Raw genomic sequence first — 19,948 nt, 5'->3', positions numbered from 1 at the left:
AAAACATTTTGACAAAAAATTGAGTACATGACTTGTGGCCTCAAATACAATTAAATGTCGTGTGACTTGATAAAACCATCATATAATATTAAAAAAGTTTGTCCGAGACATCGTGCGGATCTCGGCATCTCTTGGACATAAAACACAGAGAAAGTAGAGTCGGGCTCAGGGCTCGAAAAAGATACAAGCTAATTGGGAAGAGTAGAGCGTGTGGGCACCAACGCGTACAAATGAGAAAAGCAGTATAGCAGATGTAAGTGGATGGAGGAGTAAAGTGGATTTCGACCAAAAAAAAGTGCATGAATTTTGGCCTTAGTACAATTAAATGTCGTGTTACTTGGTAGAACCATCATAAAAAGGCCTTCAACAACTGGTGGTTAGTACGATACAATGTTGTACGATTCGGTAACATGCTGTATAAAATAAAAAAAACGACGCAAAAGGATTTTTGCAGTATATATCATGTAATGCTATACGTCTTGATAAGACACCGTACATATTAAAAAATAAAAGAGAGAGAGATATGACCATTGGCCTTAAGTACGACAAAATATTGATATGATGAAATAAGATTACAGTTATACCAATGATTAATAAATTTAAGAAAACTGAAGCAAAATAAAATTAGAAAACTGAAATAAAATTAAAAAGAAAAGAAAATAAAGGACCGGATCGAGTAAATTTACCGACTGTCTTTCAAAATTTACCGATCTCAATTAGAATGATTACCAATTTCTTACTCAATTAAGTTAACAATTAATTTTGCATCACCAACTCTACTTGAGTCGATTGTCAATATCTATTTTTTTTTTTAAATAACCAATCTTTTCCGACAAAAGAAACTAAAATTATTCTTTACCAACTTTAATTGACTTTTTTGGAAGTGGCTTATGTAGCAATGCAGTTTGGAAGTGAAACCTCAGGTTAAGAATGCATGTTCAGATAGGATGCATTTGTACCCCAGTGCTCATATCGCAAATGCATCCTGCTTAAGGACTGGCGGCTACGCCATCCCCAAATAACGTATTCGATTCGCCGTACCTGAGTTGTATTCTCGAAGAGGCAGTGCTCTACATTGCAGAAGAACAGCAGCCAAAAGCAAGAAAAGGATCTCATTATAATGCTATGATCCTGCATCGACTAAAAACAGGACTGATCAATTAGGAGACGGACATAGTGATCCAACACAGGATGGCTGCTCTTGCATATCCCTCCAATTTCTACTAAAGAATAATTTACTTCGTACAACAAACGCACAGGCATATGCCGAAGGAGGAAAAACTCTACACCAAGAACCGTCGAGCTATGTACATTGCCGAGATAATCCGTAAACCAAGGAAGTTCAAATAACAAAAATTCAGGCGAACAAACTTCAACTGGTAAGACAGGGAGCTTGCTCTAATCATTCTCCTGCTACATCAAACCTCTGGCCGAGCATAAGCACGTGTACCTCTTGACAGCATCATAAACCAGCTGCATTATCAAAGTTCAACCATGAGATCGTGATGCCTTGCATAATCTGCAGGGGCAGGCACAGCATACCAAGCAAGGGAGATAACCTGACAAAAGGCTTCTGCATAATGGTTAATGCATGAGAGGCAGAAGTTTTCAACACAGCAGAAAACATCAAGCACCTCCATTATGGGCGATGATTGCTGCAGTAGGTCATGTAGCTTGATGGGTTTCCAACAACTTACCACGCTCTATAGGAATTACGAATCATATGCGAAAGGCAGAGGAGCCAGTCCCTACAGTAAAGGTTAACAAAGTAAGGAAAATGCATCATATAGTCCGCTGAGGATACTTCTTATGGATAAAATCATCAAAATCGACGGTCACATTACTAGGCTAAAAAGGGTCATGCTATCAACCTCGAAATAAAAGGTGTTACAAATGACTATGAATTCATGTCACCAAAAATTAAAATAGGTCACCACACAAATCAAGCATCACAGATTTCCATCGGTTGAATTTCAAATTATCAGCAAAAGTGTAATATGCAACAATAAACAGCAATAAATGAACCCACCCATGGGTAGCTCAGTTGGTTAGGGCGTACTTGGGATTGTGTGGTTAGGCGCACTGGTCCCAGGTTCGATTCCCCAGCTGAGCACTTGTGATTTAAGTGGGGGGCCATGGCGGTGGGTTGCTGTGCTAGTCTCCCCCGAGGAATAGTCGAGGTGCGCACAAGCTGGCCCGGACACCTCGGTTACCCAAAAAAAAAAAAAAAAAAAACAGCAAGAAATGCACAGCACCCCAAGATAGTGTTCATTTTCATCCCCAATGATTTGATTCCAGGTTTCCAAACCCTTCTTATATATGGGCTCATAAGTTACGCAGTGTGTAGCTCTAAAAGACAATCGAGTCTCTTTCTTTTTTAAAAAATGTTTTACATAACTAATATTGCACTAAGATCTCTACCAACAAAAACCTCGGCACTGATTTTAATGCAGTTGCACTTGAGTGCTCTCTCTCATGTGTCAATCGCCAAGGAAGGACACACATTGGCCGGGTCTTGCATTGAGGACTGTCGACCTCTCTATCAATCACCAAGGGAGGACACGTGTTGGCCGGTTCTTGCATTGAGGCTCTCGTGTTGGCCGGTTCTTGTATTGAGGTCCTCTCTCTCTCTCTCTCTCTCTCTCTCTCTCTTTGTGTGTAGCCTTTTACAATTCTTTTCAAGATTCATGATAATCAAATAAAACTTCCACTTTAATCAGAGGTTTATCTAGTAAAATATATTTTTCGTTAGTACTTCATCTAAAATAGTTGTTCTATGCAAAGTCTACTTTAATAAAACTTTGGTTGTTCGAGTGAAATGTTGATCTTTAACAACAAAGAGCATGATCTTGACAACTTGAAATCACCAAACTTTTCATTTTAACAGATGAGTCATTTCATCAATCTTTTTCCTTATATATAGGCTCTAGCCTTTACACTAGCTAAAGTGCTCGCACTTTAAAAAAATTATCTTAAAAAACAAATATTTATGTTGTTGACTTTAGATGTTCCTTCAATTAAGTATCCAGCTTTGGATCATTGAGCATCAAATGCTATACTCTCATTCAAATATCATCAGTGTTAAGGTCTTATATACCTCATAAAGAATCCAAGTAACATTTGCAATCAGACAATAAGCACATAATCACATGTATGATCAGACTAATGAGATGCATATGTTGATTCTACAGCATGCAGTTGTTCATTAAAGAAGACCAAGAGTAGCTTCAACGGGTTCCCTAAGGTGTAACCCAAAGAAAAGAGTCACTCATGCAACTCAGCGAACTACATGGAAATTGATTTAGAATGCTAATAAGAGTCACGCATGAATTTGTGTTTATGGGGCCTCCTAATTGGGATAACCTTGATTTAGAACACTAATAAGCGCATGTGCATGTGTTATTGGCCATCCAAAATTATATATCTGGAGAAGTTCATTTGCAGAGTATCTTTTGGAAAAATAGATAAGAACTATGCTCTACTTAGAGCACTAATAGTCATTGATCCATCATAAAGAAAAGAATAGCCGAATTACCTCAAATTACATTACCTGAAATTCACTCCTTCCTCTTATGAGATCTCACTCCTTTCAAACTTAACTGATGCTTGGACAGTGTTTCCTTAATAAGCTCATCACCAAAGAAGCGTGAATGTTTTAGAATAAGGTCTCTTGTTGACAAATCAATAGCATAACCATGACCAGACATCCACTGCAGTAGTTGGAGAAGTAATTCCTTCTTCTCAGGCAGAACAATAAATCGTGACACAGCCATATTAAATAATTTCTGCAAAGGAAAACACTATCATCAAAAATCTTATATAGATATTAAAATCTTCAAATTTTCAGGAACTTTTTTTCGAGCAAAATTTACATTAGCGATGCTTTTCTTATGAACTGAAGCATCCCACCCAGAGAGAGAGAGAGAGAGAGAGAAGAGAGAAATGAAAGCAAGAGAGATTATTTCAGAAATTGGAATACCAGCTTATGCATTTTAAATGTCAAGGTCCCAACATGCATAACCAGAGCAGAAAGGAGTTGCTCTAACAATCTTGCAGGTCCTCAAACATATTTTCGTAAGATGGGTCAGAGAACAGAATGCAAATTCGGTCGCAGAACAAGAGATCAAGCGTAAGAGAGGCACTGAATTCTTAAAATGAATTGTTTAAACTAATAGAAGGGATTTTTCTGATTCTTAATAAACAACCAAAGACATCAAAGCAGTCACTTGCAAAAACAAAACAACTAAGCTGTTTTCCCGTTAGCTCATGGGTCCTATGCCATTGCAATCCATTTTGAACCACATGCTTTGTAATATCCAGTTAATCAAGATCTCTGTAAAAATACTGCGCATGTCTTTTTAGGCCTTCCTCTATCCCTTTTACCCCATATCTCCACCGTTACTTTACTATTTGAAAGCCCACAAAAGCGAATTAATAAACTCACTTCAATAGTCCGACCAAAAAAAAAACTCACTTCAATAAGATAACTGGGGGCAAAGAGTGTGATGCATATGCCTTAGCTTTCTTATTTTATTTGGCCTTAAAAAAGTACTTATGTCTGTTTAGTTAGCACAAATACTGACTGCTTGCCTGATCAATCTTATTGCCAGAGGCATGGATGACCTTCAACACATCATTTATCAGGTTGACATTACCCGACTTCATAAATGCAGTTGCAAACTTTTTTACTGCTTGCTTGGAGATATATCCCACATTGTCCTAGCAATTGAAGGAAAAAAAGATATATATGTAAGTAAAGATGAACCCATTGAACATCCAAAGAAAGCCAATAAAAGAAGTACCTTGACGACGACATAAGCCTCCTTGTAAAGCCGTCCTGAAATCAGAATGTGCAGAATTTTCTCATGGAGAGCCTTACACATATTTCTTTTGCTGTACCTCAACATATTGTAAACAGAAAAAGCTTCTGAGTAGGCATTCATTGTACCAAGTTGAAAGATTAGGGAGGAGCAAAGTCCCTGCAGTAACACAGATACTTCAGAATCCTTCAAAATTATTAGTAGTTTCTTATCAGTAAAAGCAATTCATAAAGTGGCGCCAAGGGGATGCTAACCCATTTGCAAAATCATTTACAAGATAAAGAGCCCACAAAAGACGATACAAATACTACTGACACATAGCATTAACTGATTGTTTCCAGCATTTTTTGACAGGAAACTGTTTGCTTTTAACTAAAACTGCTTTTCCATATTATCAGCAAAAAATATTTCTTTTTTCTTGGAATAGAAAGAGGAAACTCTTCATTCGTTTGGCATAAAGGGGATGCTTGCTCCTTTGCAAGTAAAGATTAAGAAGTCTGGCCTTGACAAGTGAGGTTTCCTGCCCCTCATTCCTCCACACAAACCACAGACACAAAAAGGGATCTTCACCACAGCTTTCACAGAATAGCAGAATAAGCGTTGATTCATCCTCAATGAGTATAGTCTATGTATTCCTATTTTTCTAAAAGAAGAAAAACAATCAGAATTTGGTTAACATATTCAGCCAATTTGTGGCAAATGATGCACCTTCTAACCAGAGATATCCTCTCCTTCAAAAATCCAAAAAAGCCGAAGTACTCCTAATGAGGGTGACTTCCGGTTAGAAAAAAATGTCCACTGTTGGAACACCAGGTTTCAGTATCAGCAGCCAAAGAAAGCTTGCTCTCCCTACTCCCAAGGTAAACACAAGAAGCTGTTTGTTTGAAGATTTCAATACAAATTGACTGTTTCTGTTAAGCCACCATTTCACTAGACCTTGTACCACGGAAAATTGGTACTCTAAATAGCAGGTAGCTGTGAAGAATTTCCGTCAACCCATAGTTGCTGATGTTTCTTTGAAGAGACATGTTCCATATGCTTCTTTCATCATTATGGTAGATCAAGGACTCAAAAGGCTTTTCATCAAAGAATAAAAGGAAAAGATCAGGTGATTGCTCCTTAAAAGATGCCTACCAGACCACCTCTTATGCAAGATAGTAATTGTATTACCTAAACTAGCAAAAAGTAGTGCATTAGAAAAATTCTTCCCTTCCCTTGTACTTTTACGGTGCCATAAGGCTGGTATCCATCTCTGCCTAGCTGTTTCAGAATTAAGCCATGAAATTATGAACCATAGTTTGCAATATTATCCCTAAGTCTCACTTATCATGTCAAGCTTTATCAAATTTGAATAGAAACTTCACCCATAACCCTGTTAATTGATTTGAGAATTAAAACTCCTCATCTTAGGAGATTATCAGCAGCTTCTGGGAAATCTCTTTTAGATAAACTACTCAGTCCTCCCATCTCCACAACCAACTACTCATATTTGTAGTTATGGCTTCATATTCGCATTAGAGTCGTTGAGTGCGTCTTAAGAAGATACTCAAAAAAAAAAAAAAATTGCCATAGTATGCTTATGCCAGAGTGCTGTCTCTTTGTTTGAAGATGTAATCCCTAGTTCCAAAATGAGCGTAGATTGATCAAGCATCACAAAGGCGCAAGCATCAAAGGAATAGGCATTCGAAATTTTGAAATTAGCATTCCATGTAAAAGCAATGAACCTAATTTAGGCTATGAGACATTAGGATATCATATTAGAAGTCAGCATACCTCCTCTGGTCGGTGCCCCTTTTTATGCATGTCCTCCATAGTCCTGTAAGCAAGCAGATATAATTTCTCCTTAAAGAAGTATTTGACTAGGATATGAAAGGTCTTGTAATCAGGACCAATGGCTAGTTCATCCATTTTCTTCATTGTTTGCATGACACTCTCCATTTCACCTGCTCTGCAATAGGTGCATAGCATTGTATTTAATATTACCAAATCATATCTGTTAAATTTGGCTTCAAAGTCTTTGGCCAACAGTTTGGCCTCTTGTAAAAGCCCACACCGGCAAAATGCTGAAATCATGATGCAGTGGGCATAGCCATCTGCAAGTAAAACATAACTATTATATTCACACATAAGCTTTGCCATTATACTATCGTAATGATATGAAGCACCCCCCCCCCCCCACACACACACACACACACACACACACACAAACACACACACCAAGTCGTTGCTTGTCTTACATAAAAAAAATGGAACAGCACGGACCAATTATTCAGACAATTACAGCAAGAGATGAGCACAATGAGCTTATGCCACCAGGTACCAACCCAAAAGAAAACCATCTTTGCTAAGGACATCAAAGCTGATACAAGTCAAAGGATAAAATGATGCTGGTCCCAGATCTCATTTACAAACTGGAAAGTTTACAGAAGCATATTGGAATTCATTGCACTCATTTCACCTTTTCAAAAGTGAATATCAGGGAACTTTACAGAAGTCATTTTGCTTTTATATAACAAGGATGTAGAGAACATAACCCGATAACTAAATGAAACTTGTTGTCGTGATTAGTTACCAGATTTGACAGATTTTCCCATCATTTCGTCAAACACTGATTTAGCTTCATCTGTCCTTCCAGCCTTTGCTAGGCCATCCATCAATAGACAGTACGACATCTACAAATTAAACACATATGGTAAACTACAGATATGATAACTTCTAGCAAAAATCTGAACATACATAAAATGATGGAACATCAATGAGAACAAATTACAGAAGGAAGAAAGGATCAATCCACAAATTTATTCACAGCTAAGCGTGAGAAATATGTTGCTTACAGGTTTAAAATCTCTCATATTGGTACACACAGATATTTGAGCTAACGGTTGAGAATGTTGCACATCAATAACTAGCAACCTACACTTACTATGCATTTCAAAAGTTATTAGTTCTCTTTTGGATTATTACAGAATGCCTGGTATATTATACCTGATTGTTGCTCAGTGTCTGCCATCAGAAGTCTTATCCCGTAAAAATGCAAAACATCATTGTTAGCCCAAGTACTAAAGATATGCTATACATCCATAATATACATCTTAACAATTAAAAAATAATGATGGTTCTATGCCAGAAAGATTAAGCATGGTTTCAATATTCTTTACTTTGAGGGTAGTAAAGAACAACATTGATCAACTAAAGGAGCCTCTACGCTTTTCTTTGCAGATTCCTCGCTCAAATCCTAATTATCAAAATCATGGAACTCAAAACTACAGAAAAAAATGAAAAACACATCTGAAAAGTCCTTCGGAGAGTTCTAAAAGTAAAAGTCCAAAAGTTGCAAGACATGCATTATGGAGCTATGACTTCTGTATGGACCCATGAAGCGGTTATGCAGGGATCCTCAACTACAAAGGCCAAAATGAAAAGTGAAACTTTGAGCCCTCATCTTTTCACTTTGATGTCGATCAGAGATGTTAGTTCTCAAAGCATGATCTGTGCTGTTGTATCAGAAGCTTTATGAGATAAACTGCCTAGCAATATGAGTACCAATGGTAAGCAAAATCAGAGTGATCAGAGATGTGAATACTTTGGTAGTAAAGATAATCATAGAAGAATATATACAATGACCATTTTCAACAAAAGAAGATGAGATGCAAGAGACTCAGTAAAAGAGAATTGAAATATGAAAACATAATTCAATATGGCATGTATAAATACAATCTTATGGTAGGAAAAGAGTGTTATATGGGAGGAGAGGCTGAAGAAGACATGACAAAAACACAAAAGGCAGGATCTTGAAAATGACTCTTCTAGAGGATATCCCACTAAAAAGAGCTGACCGCATAGTCAACCCTCCTTGGGAAAAAAGGCTTTGTTTGTCATTTTCATCCTCACACAAAATAAAAGACTTTAAATTACACTGTATAATGATATCTGCAAAGCATTGAGATAGAAAATGCAAGAAACAAGATTCAAAGAATCATTTATTGAGTTTATGATTTCATATTGTGGAACATCAGCAAACGCGTGAAGTAATATGTGAAAAATCTAATACAGAGAATCCTTTGAAAGCCTACGAAGGTCAAATTCTGAAGACTAAACTGTGTCCCAGTTTCCTGAACAGCTTCTGTCCTTTTGACTTCTGAGGTCTGATGAGAATACTATGCATATCATTTGTTACAGGTCAGATATAATTCAAGCCTGTTATAGCTTCATTTAGAAAGCAGAGAGAAAAGTACAATAATATACCTCATCTTTGGCATGGCCTAAGAGTTCCAGTTCAGCTAATAATTCTCTCGACTTATCAAATAAGCCTCCTCTGACGTAAACCTTTAGCAGAGTAGTCAAAATTACCTGAAAACCTTGCATTAGTGAATGATGTCAACTCAGTATAAGCATACTGTAGATGTACTACAAAAAGAAGTAATCAAAATTTCTGGTGAAGGACATACAAATTCAAGCGAAAGGATTTTGACATCAGCCACTAAGGAAGCAGCTAGCAGACATGAAATGGGTAAAACTGTTAATGAAAAGTGGGCAGCATTTAGAAGGCACCCTTCTGTCCACTCCACAACGATATAAGAGGAATCTCTAGTAGTAGGAATAATACTTGAAATTGACATGTACTCCTTTTATTTTGTTAGTATACAATTTTATCAAACTGCCAGAGCTCGATCGTCAAATTTTGAGCTACTCAGATCTATTTAACTATGGGGCGGGATCAGGATCATCAGTCAGACAAGCGCAATGTAGTCCAAGGCACTCAAGCTAAATGGAGTGACGGAATCTAGCTTCTAAGATGTCAGGGCAACGGGCTTTCCACGAGGCCCACACCTTTCAAGCATAAGGCATCAGTCGTAAATAGCGATGGGCACAAGGAGGGGCCCCTGCCTCAGGTAATGATTCCAACAATGGTTTTTAGCAAATTTTTTAAACATATCCTCGTTTTGATATAATTTTAAGTAATCAAAAAATAATGTAGTTGTACATTTTTTTGCTAAGATTATTTAAAAAAAAATTCAGATTATTTAGCTAAGGGATATTTTTTCTTCCAAGAGATATTTTTTGCGAGGAAAATCGCCCCATGCAGGTCGGGGCCCTGTGGGGTACCACTTCTTGTGTCCATCCCTAGTCATAAAGATGCTCTCCCATTAGAACACAGGTGTTTTTAAACCCTAAAGAAGTGGCACTTTTTCCACTTTGTTTGAAAAGTTTAGCAACAAACCAAAATAATAGTTTGAAGAGTTAAAGACCTATTAGACCTTAGAAGGAGGAGTTGCACAAAATTTGGCAACTACCATAAAAAATAATGTCCTCTTTAAAAGTTTCAATCCCAAATCCACAATACCATCTTCAAAATTATATGCATGCAATCAAATGCATCTTCTAACATAAAAGTGAGAGATGAAGTTCAAGACACACCTTATTGATAACTAAGCCTGCAGATTTCATATCCTGCACCAAGGCTTCAGCCTTCTTGTAATTACCATCAGCAGAGTATGCATTTAATAAAGAGCTATAATGGAATTCATTAGGTGTATGGCCTTCATTAACCATTTGCTTGAAGAAGCGCTCTGCATCTTCACAATGATTGTTCGAAGCACACACGGCAATAAGAGTCCCATAGATTACACTGTCCATTTCAAGACCACCATACTCCAATTCCTGTATCAGTCCCAATGCCTTGGTGTAACCATCATTGACCTTCATGCAACCTGCAAGCAGCTAAGGATAATGAAGAAAGTAAGGATTGCTACTGCTCAAACTATGGACAGTACCAAGTAAGACTGCAATAATGTTCTGACTATTACTTCCTCAAAACTTAGACCAAATCAAACATGTGATGAAGATGAAAATTGGATACGTTCAGCAGCGAAGAAACAGGTTATCTTTGCTTAGTGGGGCATTATTAGAGCCCAATGAATCTGGCAAAAAATTATAGGAATTTGTCCATTCAAAAGACTCCACATTGCGCCCATCAAATTTTCAACTCTAATGTTGATCATGAGATCTCTGTACATAATTGATCATTGTTGCAACAAGTACGATACTTTGTTGCAACATAATGAAAGGGGCTCCTGTCAACTTTGATCAATGAAGCCGTATATTATAAGCATGAGCTAAATAAGCAAGTTCGATGTTGTTAAAGTTATACGATTCAAGACTAGAAACCATATGGTCCATTTTAATCCACAGATAATGTTGTCAAACATTCTAAAGAGACTATATCTTAACAATCCCTCTCCTGTATAAGTGGGGCCTTACATATGAAACATGGGATGTGACCATAGTAAAACCAACTAAAGACAATCACAGACTGGAATACTAGAGCATGAAGGAGACAGAGAAACATACAAAATAATAAAAAGGGGAGTATTTTGGATATGAACACCTCACCCGTGCTCTACCATATTAAATAATCGTTTTTCCCAAAAGTTTAAGTTGTCAAGAATAGGCCTACAATGTATATAGCATATCTCTTCACATAGAAAAAAAAAAATTCCAAAGTTCACATATCAGAAGTCCAATATAATTTAACAATAAATATTACATAAAATTTAGCTTTTTATTGGTCACAAATCCATTTCCCACAAGTTGCTAATCTAATTGCTTAAAGAAAGTTAACCAAGATGAGTTTAGAGTTGCGCACCGTGCTATATGTAATGATATCCGGTTTCAGCCCATCCTGCTTCATCTGTTGAAAACATTTCATGCCGATGCCGAACTTACCATTTCTGACAAGGCAACTAAGAACAGCATTACTTATAAAGACATTGATTCTCATTGAGGCATCCGGAATACTGTTATAGATTTCCAGTGCATCCAAAGGGTTGTGGCTTGTCCCTGTGAACTTTATATAACTGCTATAACTTGCAGCACTAATCTTCTTGTGTTTCTGCATATACTGAAAGAGCTGCGACAATTTCAACAGAAAATCAATACCAGCTCTTCATTAGGTAATTGAAAGGAACGGAAAGAAAATGATCAACTGTCTACTAAGTGAGAAGACCCATTGCTGGCCACGATTTAGCCTGCCAAACAGAGGGCGGGCAAGAGACAGAGGAATAATGCAGGAGAACAGGTAGATGGAAATGAATTAAGATCTTAAGCTTCCAATCATGAGGGTGAAGCTAAAACCAATACCAAAAATCTATTTGAGCTGTTTGGCAGAATCAAATTTCTTATAAGTTTTCATAGCTTGTTAGATTAGTCCTACAATCCATAACTGTTAGAGCCGTTAGGTTGCGTCTTTCTCCAATCACTAGCAAATACTCATATATGATCCATAATGATAAAGATGTGGAAAGAGACAATACGAAAAGATTTGGAGAACTTAGAGCTTACAACATTTGATTCAAAATGGAGAGCATGGCATAGACGCCAATCCCACTTACAAGGATAAGTCTTTGGGTCTGTTTGTTTTGACTTATGAAAAGCAAAAGGCAATTTTTTATATCCCACCAAAATCTAAAGTATATTCAACTTTTAAAAACCTATGATCAATTATGTCTGAATCCACGTGTCAACATTTATATATTATGAAAGCTTTAGATGCTTAAGTCTAAAAACAAAGTAAAAGTGCGTGCGCCACAAGATTTAAAAGAACAAAAAAAAAATAAGTAAAAGAGTCCAGACACACTCAAAACTTATTGCGGTTTATATTCTTTTTTGTCATTATAGATATTCATAAAGATGCATCACTACTTTTTAAAACATTTATTTCCAAGCACCATTAATACAATGATTTTTGTGAGCTGTTCTTTGTTCTTGACAAAATTGAAGTTTAGGCATAATTCAGCCACATCGAAACGAACGCATAATGGAACAAAACATGAGAATGCCTTAAATCCATAACATTCAGTATGTGCTAGTCCAGACAATGCAAAATTGCAGATTGATGTTTTGATATGAAATGACTGACGATATAAAACTAGGAACTTGTTGAAAGAGATATTCCATATCACTGGACAACTGTTGATCATCGAACCCATCAAGAGAATCCATCAAAATGCTGACTATATATCCTACCTCTATTACTCTATAAGGCTACATTCATTCTTCCCTAGTTCCAGATAATCATGGCTAATAAAAAAAAGAGTTGTGACCCCATCAAAGATTAAATAAAGACCAAAGAGTGCTTAAAAATGAACAAAGCGTAAGTTGAAAAGTCGGTTTGTGCATATAGTTTCATTAATCGATCATAATTCTAGTCCACATTCAAGAACAAGCAAATTTTATACGATGAGAAGAGACACTTAAACTAACTCGACAAATAAAGTGAATATAATTTTGGACGTTTCAGAACCTTGGAAATATCTTGCATCCGGTTGAGCTTCCCAAAATACCTCAAAATGGCATTCAAGTCCTGCACCTTCAGTAGGCCACCAAACCTGCACAGACACAAAAGTACAAGACCTCAACCTCCTAAGAGATATTCAGCAGAAGAACGGAACTAATTAAAGATGACGAACGACATATCATTACACCGAAAGCAGGAACCGCGACGCATGATTTCAAGACTCTCTATCGCATTAGATGTCGAGAGGAAATGTATGTACTTGTGAAAGATAATTTCATCCAATCTCCCAAGATTGTTGAAATCTGAAGCCCGATACCAATATGCATCGAAATTTCTGTAGTTTTTTTTCTTTTTGTCCTCAAAACATTTGAACAAAAATTCACGCTCTATGACATATGAAAGATAAGTCTAGCAAGTGAAAAGAGCGGCTCCCCAAATCAGGCGCAAAATCCCATCTGGGTTTCCTCCTAAAATGTTGCATACGGAATACAATCGAGCCCTGAACCTTCAAGTGGCGCCATTAAATTCTCAAAATTTAATCTTGACTTCAAAACAAACATGCCACATAGCCAGTCAAACAATCAAGGCACTTCACAACAACATCGAAATAGCGGGGCGGGGCGGCAACCGCGTTTCCCACTCAGTCAGGACCTTTCGAGAGAGGAGTCCAAGTCGGGCGACTGCTGGATTTCAAGAACAGCGGCCTGCCTGGCCAAGTAAGACTTGGAGTGGTGCTTCCGGCCGGCGTCGGGCGGCGGAGGACGGGCCGGCTCGTCTCGACCCGGCTTGACGAGGGCGGGAGCCGAAGAAGCAGAGAGAACTCGAGAGGACGGCCTAGCAGCGGTTCTCGAAGGAGGAGGAAGGGACGGTAAACAAGGGATTGAACGAAAAGGGTGCGACGTCGGGCGGGCGAGGATGTTGGGAGGCGAGAGGACGAGCGCAGAAGAACAAATCTCCATAGCTGGGTCGTCTCTTTGAGCTCGCTCGAGCTCGATGAAGTGTACGAACCGCTTGTTTTCAGGAGGAAAGCGGGACAAGAGGAGCGAGAGAGGATAGGCGGAGGAAGAAGATGGAAGCGGAAGCAGAGAGAGTGCGTTTCGTTTCGTTCCTCGGAAAATTGGTGGGAGCTCTTTTCTTGGTCATTCTTCATATTTTCTAATTGCTAAAAAAATATTTTTCATATATTCTGTAATTCGTCCCTATATAATATATATATATATATGAATAATGACACAAATAGTCGACGAACTTGAAATTAATATGTAATATGATCCCGAACTTTTAATTTGTTCGATGTGATCTCCAGACTTTTGGCACATGTTCAAGTTAGTCTCTTGACTATATGAAAATGTTCAATGCCTTCCATTTATTTAAGTTCAAGGACAATATTAAACATTTGCATATAATCCAAGGACTAGATTGTACATGTATCAAAAGTTTATGGATTATATTGAATAAATTTAAAGTTTAGAGACGGCATTGCATACCGAGTTAAAGTTTAGGGATCACACTGAACAAATTAAAATTTCCGGGACCATTTGTGCTTATAAATAAGCATCTCCATATTTTTTTGTTTGGTTTGTAAGAGTGAACCTGATTAATTGTGACTATGAGTGAGCACGGGGGTCCATTGTAATCAGGAACAAGTTCGAACAGCCTGAACCGACCAGTCAACTCCGCTTCTAAGGACACCACTTCTAAGGACACCAGTTGCCAAAATCAACCCGATTCCCGGTTCTCAATGGTTGAACCGTTCTAAATTGGTTTTGAAGCTCTTTCAAGAAAAAAAAATTACTTTTGCATCCATAAATTAATTGAACCATGATTTTCAAAATGAACACTTGATTAACAAATATTAATGGTGTGACTTTTACAAGAATTTGATTTTTACTTGGAATAAAAATTGATGCAATTTTCGGGTAGAACTAGGAATTGGATTGGAATCAATAGAATCAAGTATCAACAGTTCTAGAACCGACCGGCTTAGATTCAAGTATTGACAGTTCTAGTCCCGATTATGAGCTTTTGAAATCGGAAGGTCACAAGGGTAGTTTCCATTTCCACGTCGAGAATAGGCCAAGAACAAATCCACCTTGTCATGAATCACCCCTAATTGTGATTGATTGACCAGAAACTCTATAGTTTCTTATCTATTCAAGGTTTATTTATGATTTAAATTGAGTTTGAAATCACGGATTTTGGATTGATTTTTAGTTTTTACAATTCATTTAATTAAAAGTACTTTGATTTTTTAAAATCAGAAAAACTTAAAATTTTCACAAAATACATACATTTCACTTTTCGTTTTTACTTGAACTAAAGCAAACCGGGGGTACTTACTTTACGATCTAAAAACTTGCTATGGTTTATAATTTATGTATAGATTTGTTTCATTTTTACTGGAAAAACTACTAATTGTAAAAAGTCATAAACTGTTGATATATTAAAATTTACTAAAAAGAAACTGACCATGTGAAGAACTAAGTAAAGGTATTTTATATATTCTGTGATTTTATTTCCAAATTTTTGTAAGTGCTTAGTAGCTTTCTATATGCCCCATACACACACACACACACCCATAGAATCAATGGCTGAGTCTGCTTCAACGGTTGAAAGGTTAGCGCTTCAAGTTCAAGGACAGAGATCAGATTTCATGAGCTTCCACAGGAAATTAAGCAAAAACGATCAATGTGATGTTACCGAAGCGCAGTACCCGCAATGTGAAATCTTGAGTTACTCGTGTTACGTTGATAATACCGTTCAGTAATTAGACCGATCCTTTCCTAAGTTCGAAACCCGGTCGGGAAAACAGAATGAATTCACTTCAGCACTTCGGAGATTCAAGAATAACATTAAGCTGTACTTATTGCCATATATGCATACTGTTTGTTTTACAGACAAGAGGAGTTCCAACTAGCATCTACAGCCTTAATGATCCTTTCATGCAGTTTGGCTCCGGAACAGGCGATTATACCTCGATCCAGACCTTCCAAATAAATACCCTTTGAAAAATCAAGGGGACGTCCCCTTGCGTCCGTCACGACGCCACCAGCCTCTTGTACTATAACGACACCGGCAGCGTGGTCCCATATTTTCTCCTTGTAACCTGCCCTTGCGAACTTCATGAAGATCTCAGCATCTCCACGAGCTATGGCTGCATATTTGACCATGCTGTACACACGTAATGGCTGCTTTCTGCAGAAACAGAGGTATTGTCAAGCATGTAAGCTCCCTTGCCAGTGTGTTCTAATTTCTCACAAATGTCTTAGTTGGACACCCGTATTCGTGGCACTTGGGGAACATCTGTTTTTCCCATGACCAGGATGGGATTTCTTATGAGTTTTTGGTATGCCTTAAATCATAGGGTCTGCAGTTTGTCATAATCTCAATGATTTTTTTGTTTTGCAGCATTTAGGGAATATATGTTATATCACATTATTATAAGTTACACATCCTGTATGAATCATTCGCTAATGCTCGAGTGGAAAGCGGTGACCACAGGGGGGAAGAGACAAATACGCACCTAAGCCCGACGCAATGAGCTAGTCCAGCTGTGAAGGAATGACTTGAATTTGCCTTCTCAACTGGTTCGCAGAAAGTTGCTAATGCTGGATTATCAATGGAAGAAACACGAACGGGCACTGCAGCGTTTGGCCACTCTAACCTCTTATTCTTATGGAGCAATGGCTGCATCCAGGCCTCGCCACTGCCTTCCCTGGCATAAAGTATGCAACCCCGGTCCCAAGATTCTGATGCCGGTGGGGTCAATTTGGTGATAATCCTATGGTAGCGATGGTGATAGCTTAGCCACTCCTTCTTCATTGGGTAATTGGGGCAGCCAAGAACTCCAAGGATCACTTTCCCATCTTCTATCAGTGAAAGAGCAACAGCATACTGATCACCACGCACAAACCCCAGTGTACCATCAACAGGGTCTAGCGCCCAAAACTTTCGATTTAGCCTGCCAGTGGAGTTGCAACGGCCAATAGCCTCAAGAACTTCCTTAGGGCTGAGGTTCTCTCGAGGACACATAAGCCCAAATCGGGGTGCCTCAGATAGGGCATCATTGACTGTTTCCACAACTGCTTTCAACAAGCCTGCTCCATCAGCCTTGGAGAGAGCATGTACATCCTCTTCGGCGACAATCGAGACATTGCTAATTCCAAAAGACTCAGATAACAACCAACTTATTGTAGCTTGCACACTCCAGTCTGTTTAGATGCAAGATCAAGAGAATTAGCCAAACTACTAAGTTAAGAATGCAACTGCATCATATAAAGCATGAACATGAAGAAGTAATTGAACATGTTAAATAGTACACATTGGTTGAGGCCATCAAAAAATGCCTCTCTAGGATCTGAGCAATCGGGAAGCACTTGCTTCTAATAGAGCATAAATAAAGATTATACACCAAAAGTAGCACGATGTGACTGGTACATGTGGAAAGAATCTCATGACTAAATCTAGTGACAGAAAGTTATAATCAAAGAACCAGCAGATTGGTTATATAAATAAAGAAGTATGATAGGGAAAATTATAAACAGCACACATGATACTGAAGATTTATTTCAAGTAAATGGACATAGAAAAGGAACAAAACGCTTAAATTTGCTGATGAGTCAAATAACCTAAGGTTCTACTTCATTAGGCTTTAAGGTTTTCATTTTTTTTGCAGAAAAAAGACAGATTGTATTAATACATGATAGATTGGAGATACAGTCTTTGGGGAAAAAAAATCTATGTTTCAAAGAGAGAGGTTTAAACATGTATATCATTTGGTATATATAACTGAAAAATAATGCACTTTCAACCACTTAAACTCAAGGAGGGAAAATTCTGAAGTTGCAATTGCAAGGGAAAAGAAAGGAAAACCCGGCAGTTATTTCACAACATAAGTAAATCAGAAAGCAAATTTAACCCGCTTCAGAGAAAATAAAAATCTGTAATCTGCCTTGCTGCATCGATAGTGCAGATTAACGTGAAAACTACTATTGATGCCACAGAGAAGTCGACCCCCCTGCAGAGAAGTTTTTGGGAACCAGGTTCTCGAGATAAAGCCCTTGCTCGAACAAACAGTAGATGCACTCATAAAATCTCAAAATACAACTACAACTGAACCTCCTCCGAAGTAGGGACTCACTTGCATGCTAGTAAATAGGTTCTCAAAATTTATAAACTGGCATTTCAGTTTCCTTAGGCTATTAAGCTGGGTTTAACAATTGAATCCATTGTTTGCCTCGTCTAGAATGGGAACTGTATTCCAGACTCAGATTTGACAGGTTTTTAGAAAGCTCCATCAGTAAGCCAAATACATTCTACTGCAATTGCACCAACAGGAAAAGGTTCCCTTCTTTAACAAAGACTTCACTTAAAGATAATTGCAGCTTCGAGGACTAAACATTCCACCAATTTCTCTTCACAGTCAGGAACCAAAGGTCTCTTGTCCAGTCATTTCTTATCGCTAACATTTAATATGTCATGGAAGATGTACCCATCTCAGATTACTCAACAGTAAAAATTATTTGCAAATGAGAATGTACAATTCAAGTACCACAAAGAGTAAAGTTATGTCCCAGAAATTAATCCAGAAAGCCCCTTAATTTATGGCATAAACCAAACTTGGAACCAACCCATAAAATCACTCAAAAAAAACCAAACAAACAGGATTCACGACGAACACCCAACTTGCCCAATCCAAGAACTATATAATCCAACAAAAAGTAAACAGTAGTAGTTGGCTTTTCTTTTACCAGCAATAGTGACCGGAGAATTATCATCCTTGGAGTGAACTTGCTTATCATTGCTGCCACTACTGTTGTTGTCGTTGGTCTTAAAGACTAGAGTGTCTTGCACTTTCTGGCAAATCCAACACGCTATCTGCACGGCCCTCACAGCAACATCCAGCTCTCTGGAGTACCTCTCCCCCCCTGCTTCGCCATCTAAAGAGGCAAGACTCAACCTTTCGGGGTCCTCCATCAAAGGGTGTGATGGGCTCGTGCTGAAATTGGATGGAGAAGCAATCTTAAGCACATGTGACCTGTTCTTGGGTGAGTAGAATCGTGGGTCGTGGCTTTGAGAGAAGGAGGAGATGAATCTGGCTACATGGTTGGACGTGGACTCAACACATCTCCTCTGTCGCAGCACAACTTGTGGGAGGTTTCCACCAATTCTTGGGCAACTGAAAGGCATTTAAATCCACCACCACCACCCAAAAAGAACAAGACCCAACAGAACTCTCTCTCTCTCTCTCTGTGCGTAGATTACAGAGTGGTCTTTGTACGATGTAGTTCGTGCGGGTGAAGTGACGAATGGAGGGACGAATATATAGAGAACAAGAAGACAAACCTCAAAGGAGAGAGATGCTGTGAATCTTCTTTTCCCCTCATATCAAATCCTCGATCAAACGGATGGACAAAGAGAAAGCTCCAATTAATTACAAATAGTTGCTCCGAATCCCCACCTTTTTGGCACCACGACACATTAGTTTATTTTGCACAAAGAAAACTGACTTGGTCCACTTTCAGTCAGTATGGAAGATTAGAAAAACAGGTTATTACAGCAAAAAATCAAAATTCAAAGGGGATGATATGTAACTTTTCAAAGTTCGGAGGCTATTTTGCAGCAAAAGCGAGAAATTACAGAGCCTTGAAATTCGAGGACTCATTGCACAATGGTGCCAAAGGTTCAATGGAGTTTTGAATAATTGTTGCCAACGCGTTCTTTTCTTTGTTTTTTTTCTTGGCTGGGTGAGTACCCAATTTATCACAATCCTTGAATCATGAGAGCTCCGTTTGAGATCCGCATGATCTAATGTTTATCATGCTCGAGGCTC

The 19,948-nt window shown here is 38.1% G+C and overlaps 2 protein-coding genes across 5 annotated transcripts; both read right to left on the bottom strand.

The window, feature by feature from the left end:
* Nucleotides 1-1,174: 1,174 nt before the first annotated feature.
* Nucleotides 1,175-14,204, bottom strand: LOC115692966 (pentatricopeptide repeat-containing protein At1g10910, chloroplastic). Of its 4 annotated transcripts, none has more exons than XM_056317430.1 (12): nt 13,768-14,204; nt 13,123-13,207; nt 11,467-11,730; nt 10,239-10,541; nt 9,066-9,170; nt 7,393-7,492; nt 6,594-6,913; nt 4,803-4,979; nt 4,591-4,719; nt 3,536-3,785; nt 1,560-1,748; nt 1,175-1,473 (listed from the first exon to the last, which is right to left on the bottom strand). In XM_056317430.1, exons 1-10 carry the CDS (start codon nt 14,073-14,075, stop codon nt 3,558-3,560), a joined length of 2,019 nt encoding a protein of 672 aa, XP_056173405.1. In that variant the 5' UTR covers nt 14,076-14,204; the 3' UTR covers nt 1,175-1,473; nt 1,560-1,748; nt 3,536-3,557. The 4 variants fall into 4 exon arrangements, with proteins under 4 accessions (XP_056173405.1, XP_056173404.1, XP_056173406.1 ...); XM_056317429.1 differs by having other exon boundaries at nt 3,551-3,785; XM_056317431.1 differs by having other exon boundaries at nt 1,175-1,559; nt 1,635-1,748; nt 3,551-3,785.
* Nucleotides 14,205-15,955: 1,751 nt separating this feature from the next.
* LOC115692962 (PAP-specific phosphatase HAL2-like) lies at nt 15,956-19,512 on the bottom strand. Its single transcript, XM_030619942.2, has 3 exons — nt 18,867-19,512; nt 16,640-17,327; nt 15,956-16,311 (listed from the first exon to the last, which is right to left on the bottom strand). The coding sequence occupies exons 1-3, from the start codon at nt 19,303-19,305 to the stop codon at nt 16,008-16,010; spliced, it is 1,431 nt and encodes a 476-aa protein (XP_030475802.2). The 5' UTR covers nt 19,306-19,512; the 3' UTR covers nt 15,956-16,007.
* Between the last annotated feature and the right edge of the window lie 436 nt (nt 19,513-19,948).

The sequence above is a fragment of the Syzygium oleosum genome, unplaced genomic scaffold (genome assembly GCF_021117445.2).
Source record: "Syzygium oleosum isolate NSW1041296 unplaced genomic scaffold, Sole_v2.1 Sole_v2.13, whole genome shotgun sequence".
Lineage (NCBI taxonomy): Eukaryota > Viridiplantae > Streptophyta > Magnoliopsida > Myrtales > Myrtaceae > Syzygium > Syzygium oleosum.
The sequence above is the reverse complement of the archived record's forward strand: the minus strand, read 5'-3'. Positions and strand labels throughout refer to the sequence as shown.

Excerpts from the sequence above, each read along its gene's own strand:
- LOC115692962 (XM_030619942.2), bottom strand. The coding sequence starts at position 19,305 with ATGCCTTTCAGTTGCCCAAGAATTGGTGGAAACCTCCCACAAGTTGTG. Across the intron at positions 17,328-18,866 it reads TTCTCCGGTCACTATTGCTG|ACTGGAGTGTGCAAGCTACA; the intron begins GTAAAAGAAAAG and ends GCATCTAAACAG. Across the intron at positions 16,312-16,639 it reads GCTCATTGCGTCGGGCTTAG|AAAGCAGCCATTACGTGTGT; the intron begins GTGCGTATTTGT and ends CTGTTTCTGCAG.
- LOC115692966 (XM_056317430.1), bottom strand. The coding sequence starts at position 14,075 with ATGGAGATTTGTTCTTCTGCGCTCGTCCTCTCGCCTCCCAACATCCTC. Across the intron at positions 10,542-11,466 it reads ATATCATTACATATAGCACG|CTGCTTGCAGGTTGCATGAA; the intron begins GTGCGCAACTCT and ends CATTATCCTTAG. Across the intron at positions 7,493-9,065 it reads TAGGCCATGCCAAAGATGAG|ATGTCGTACTGTCTATTGAT; the intron begins GTATATTATTGT and ends TTTAATTTGTAG.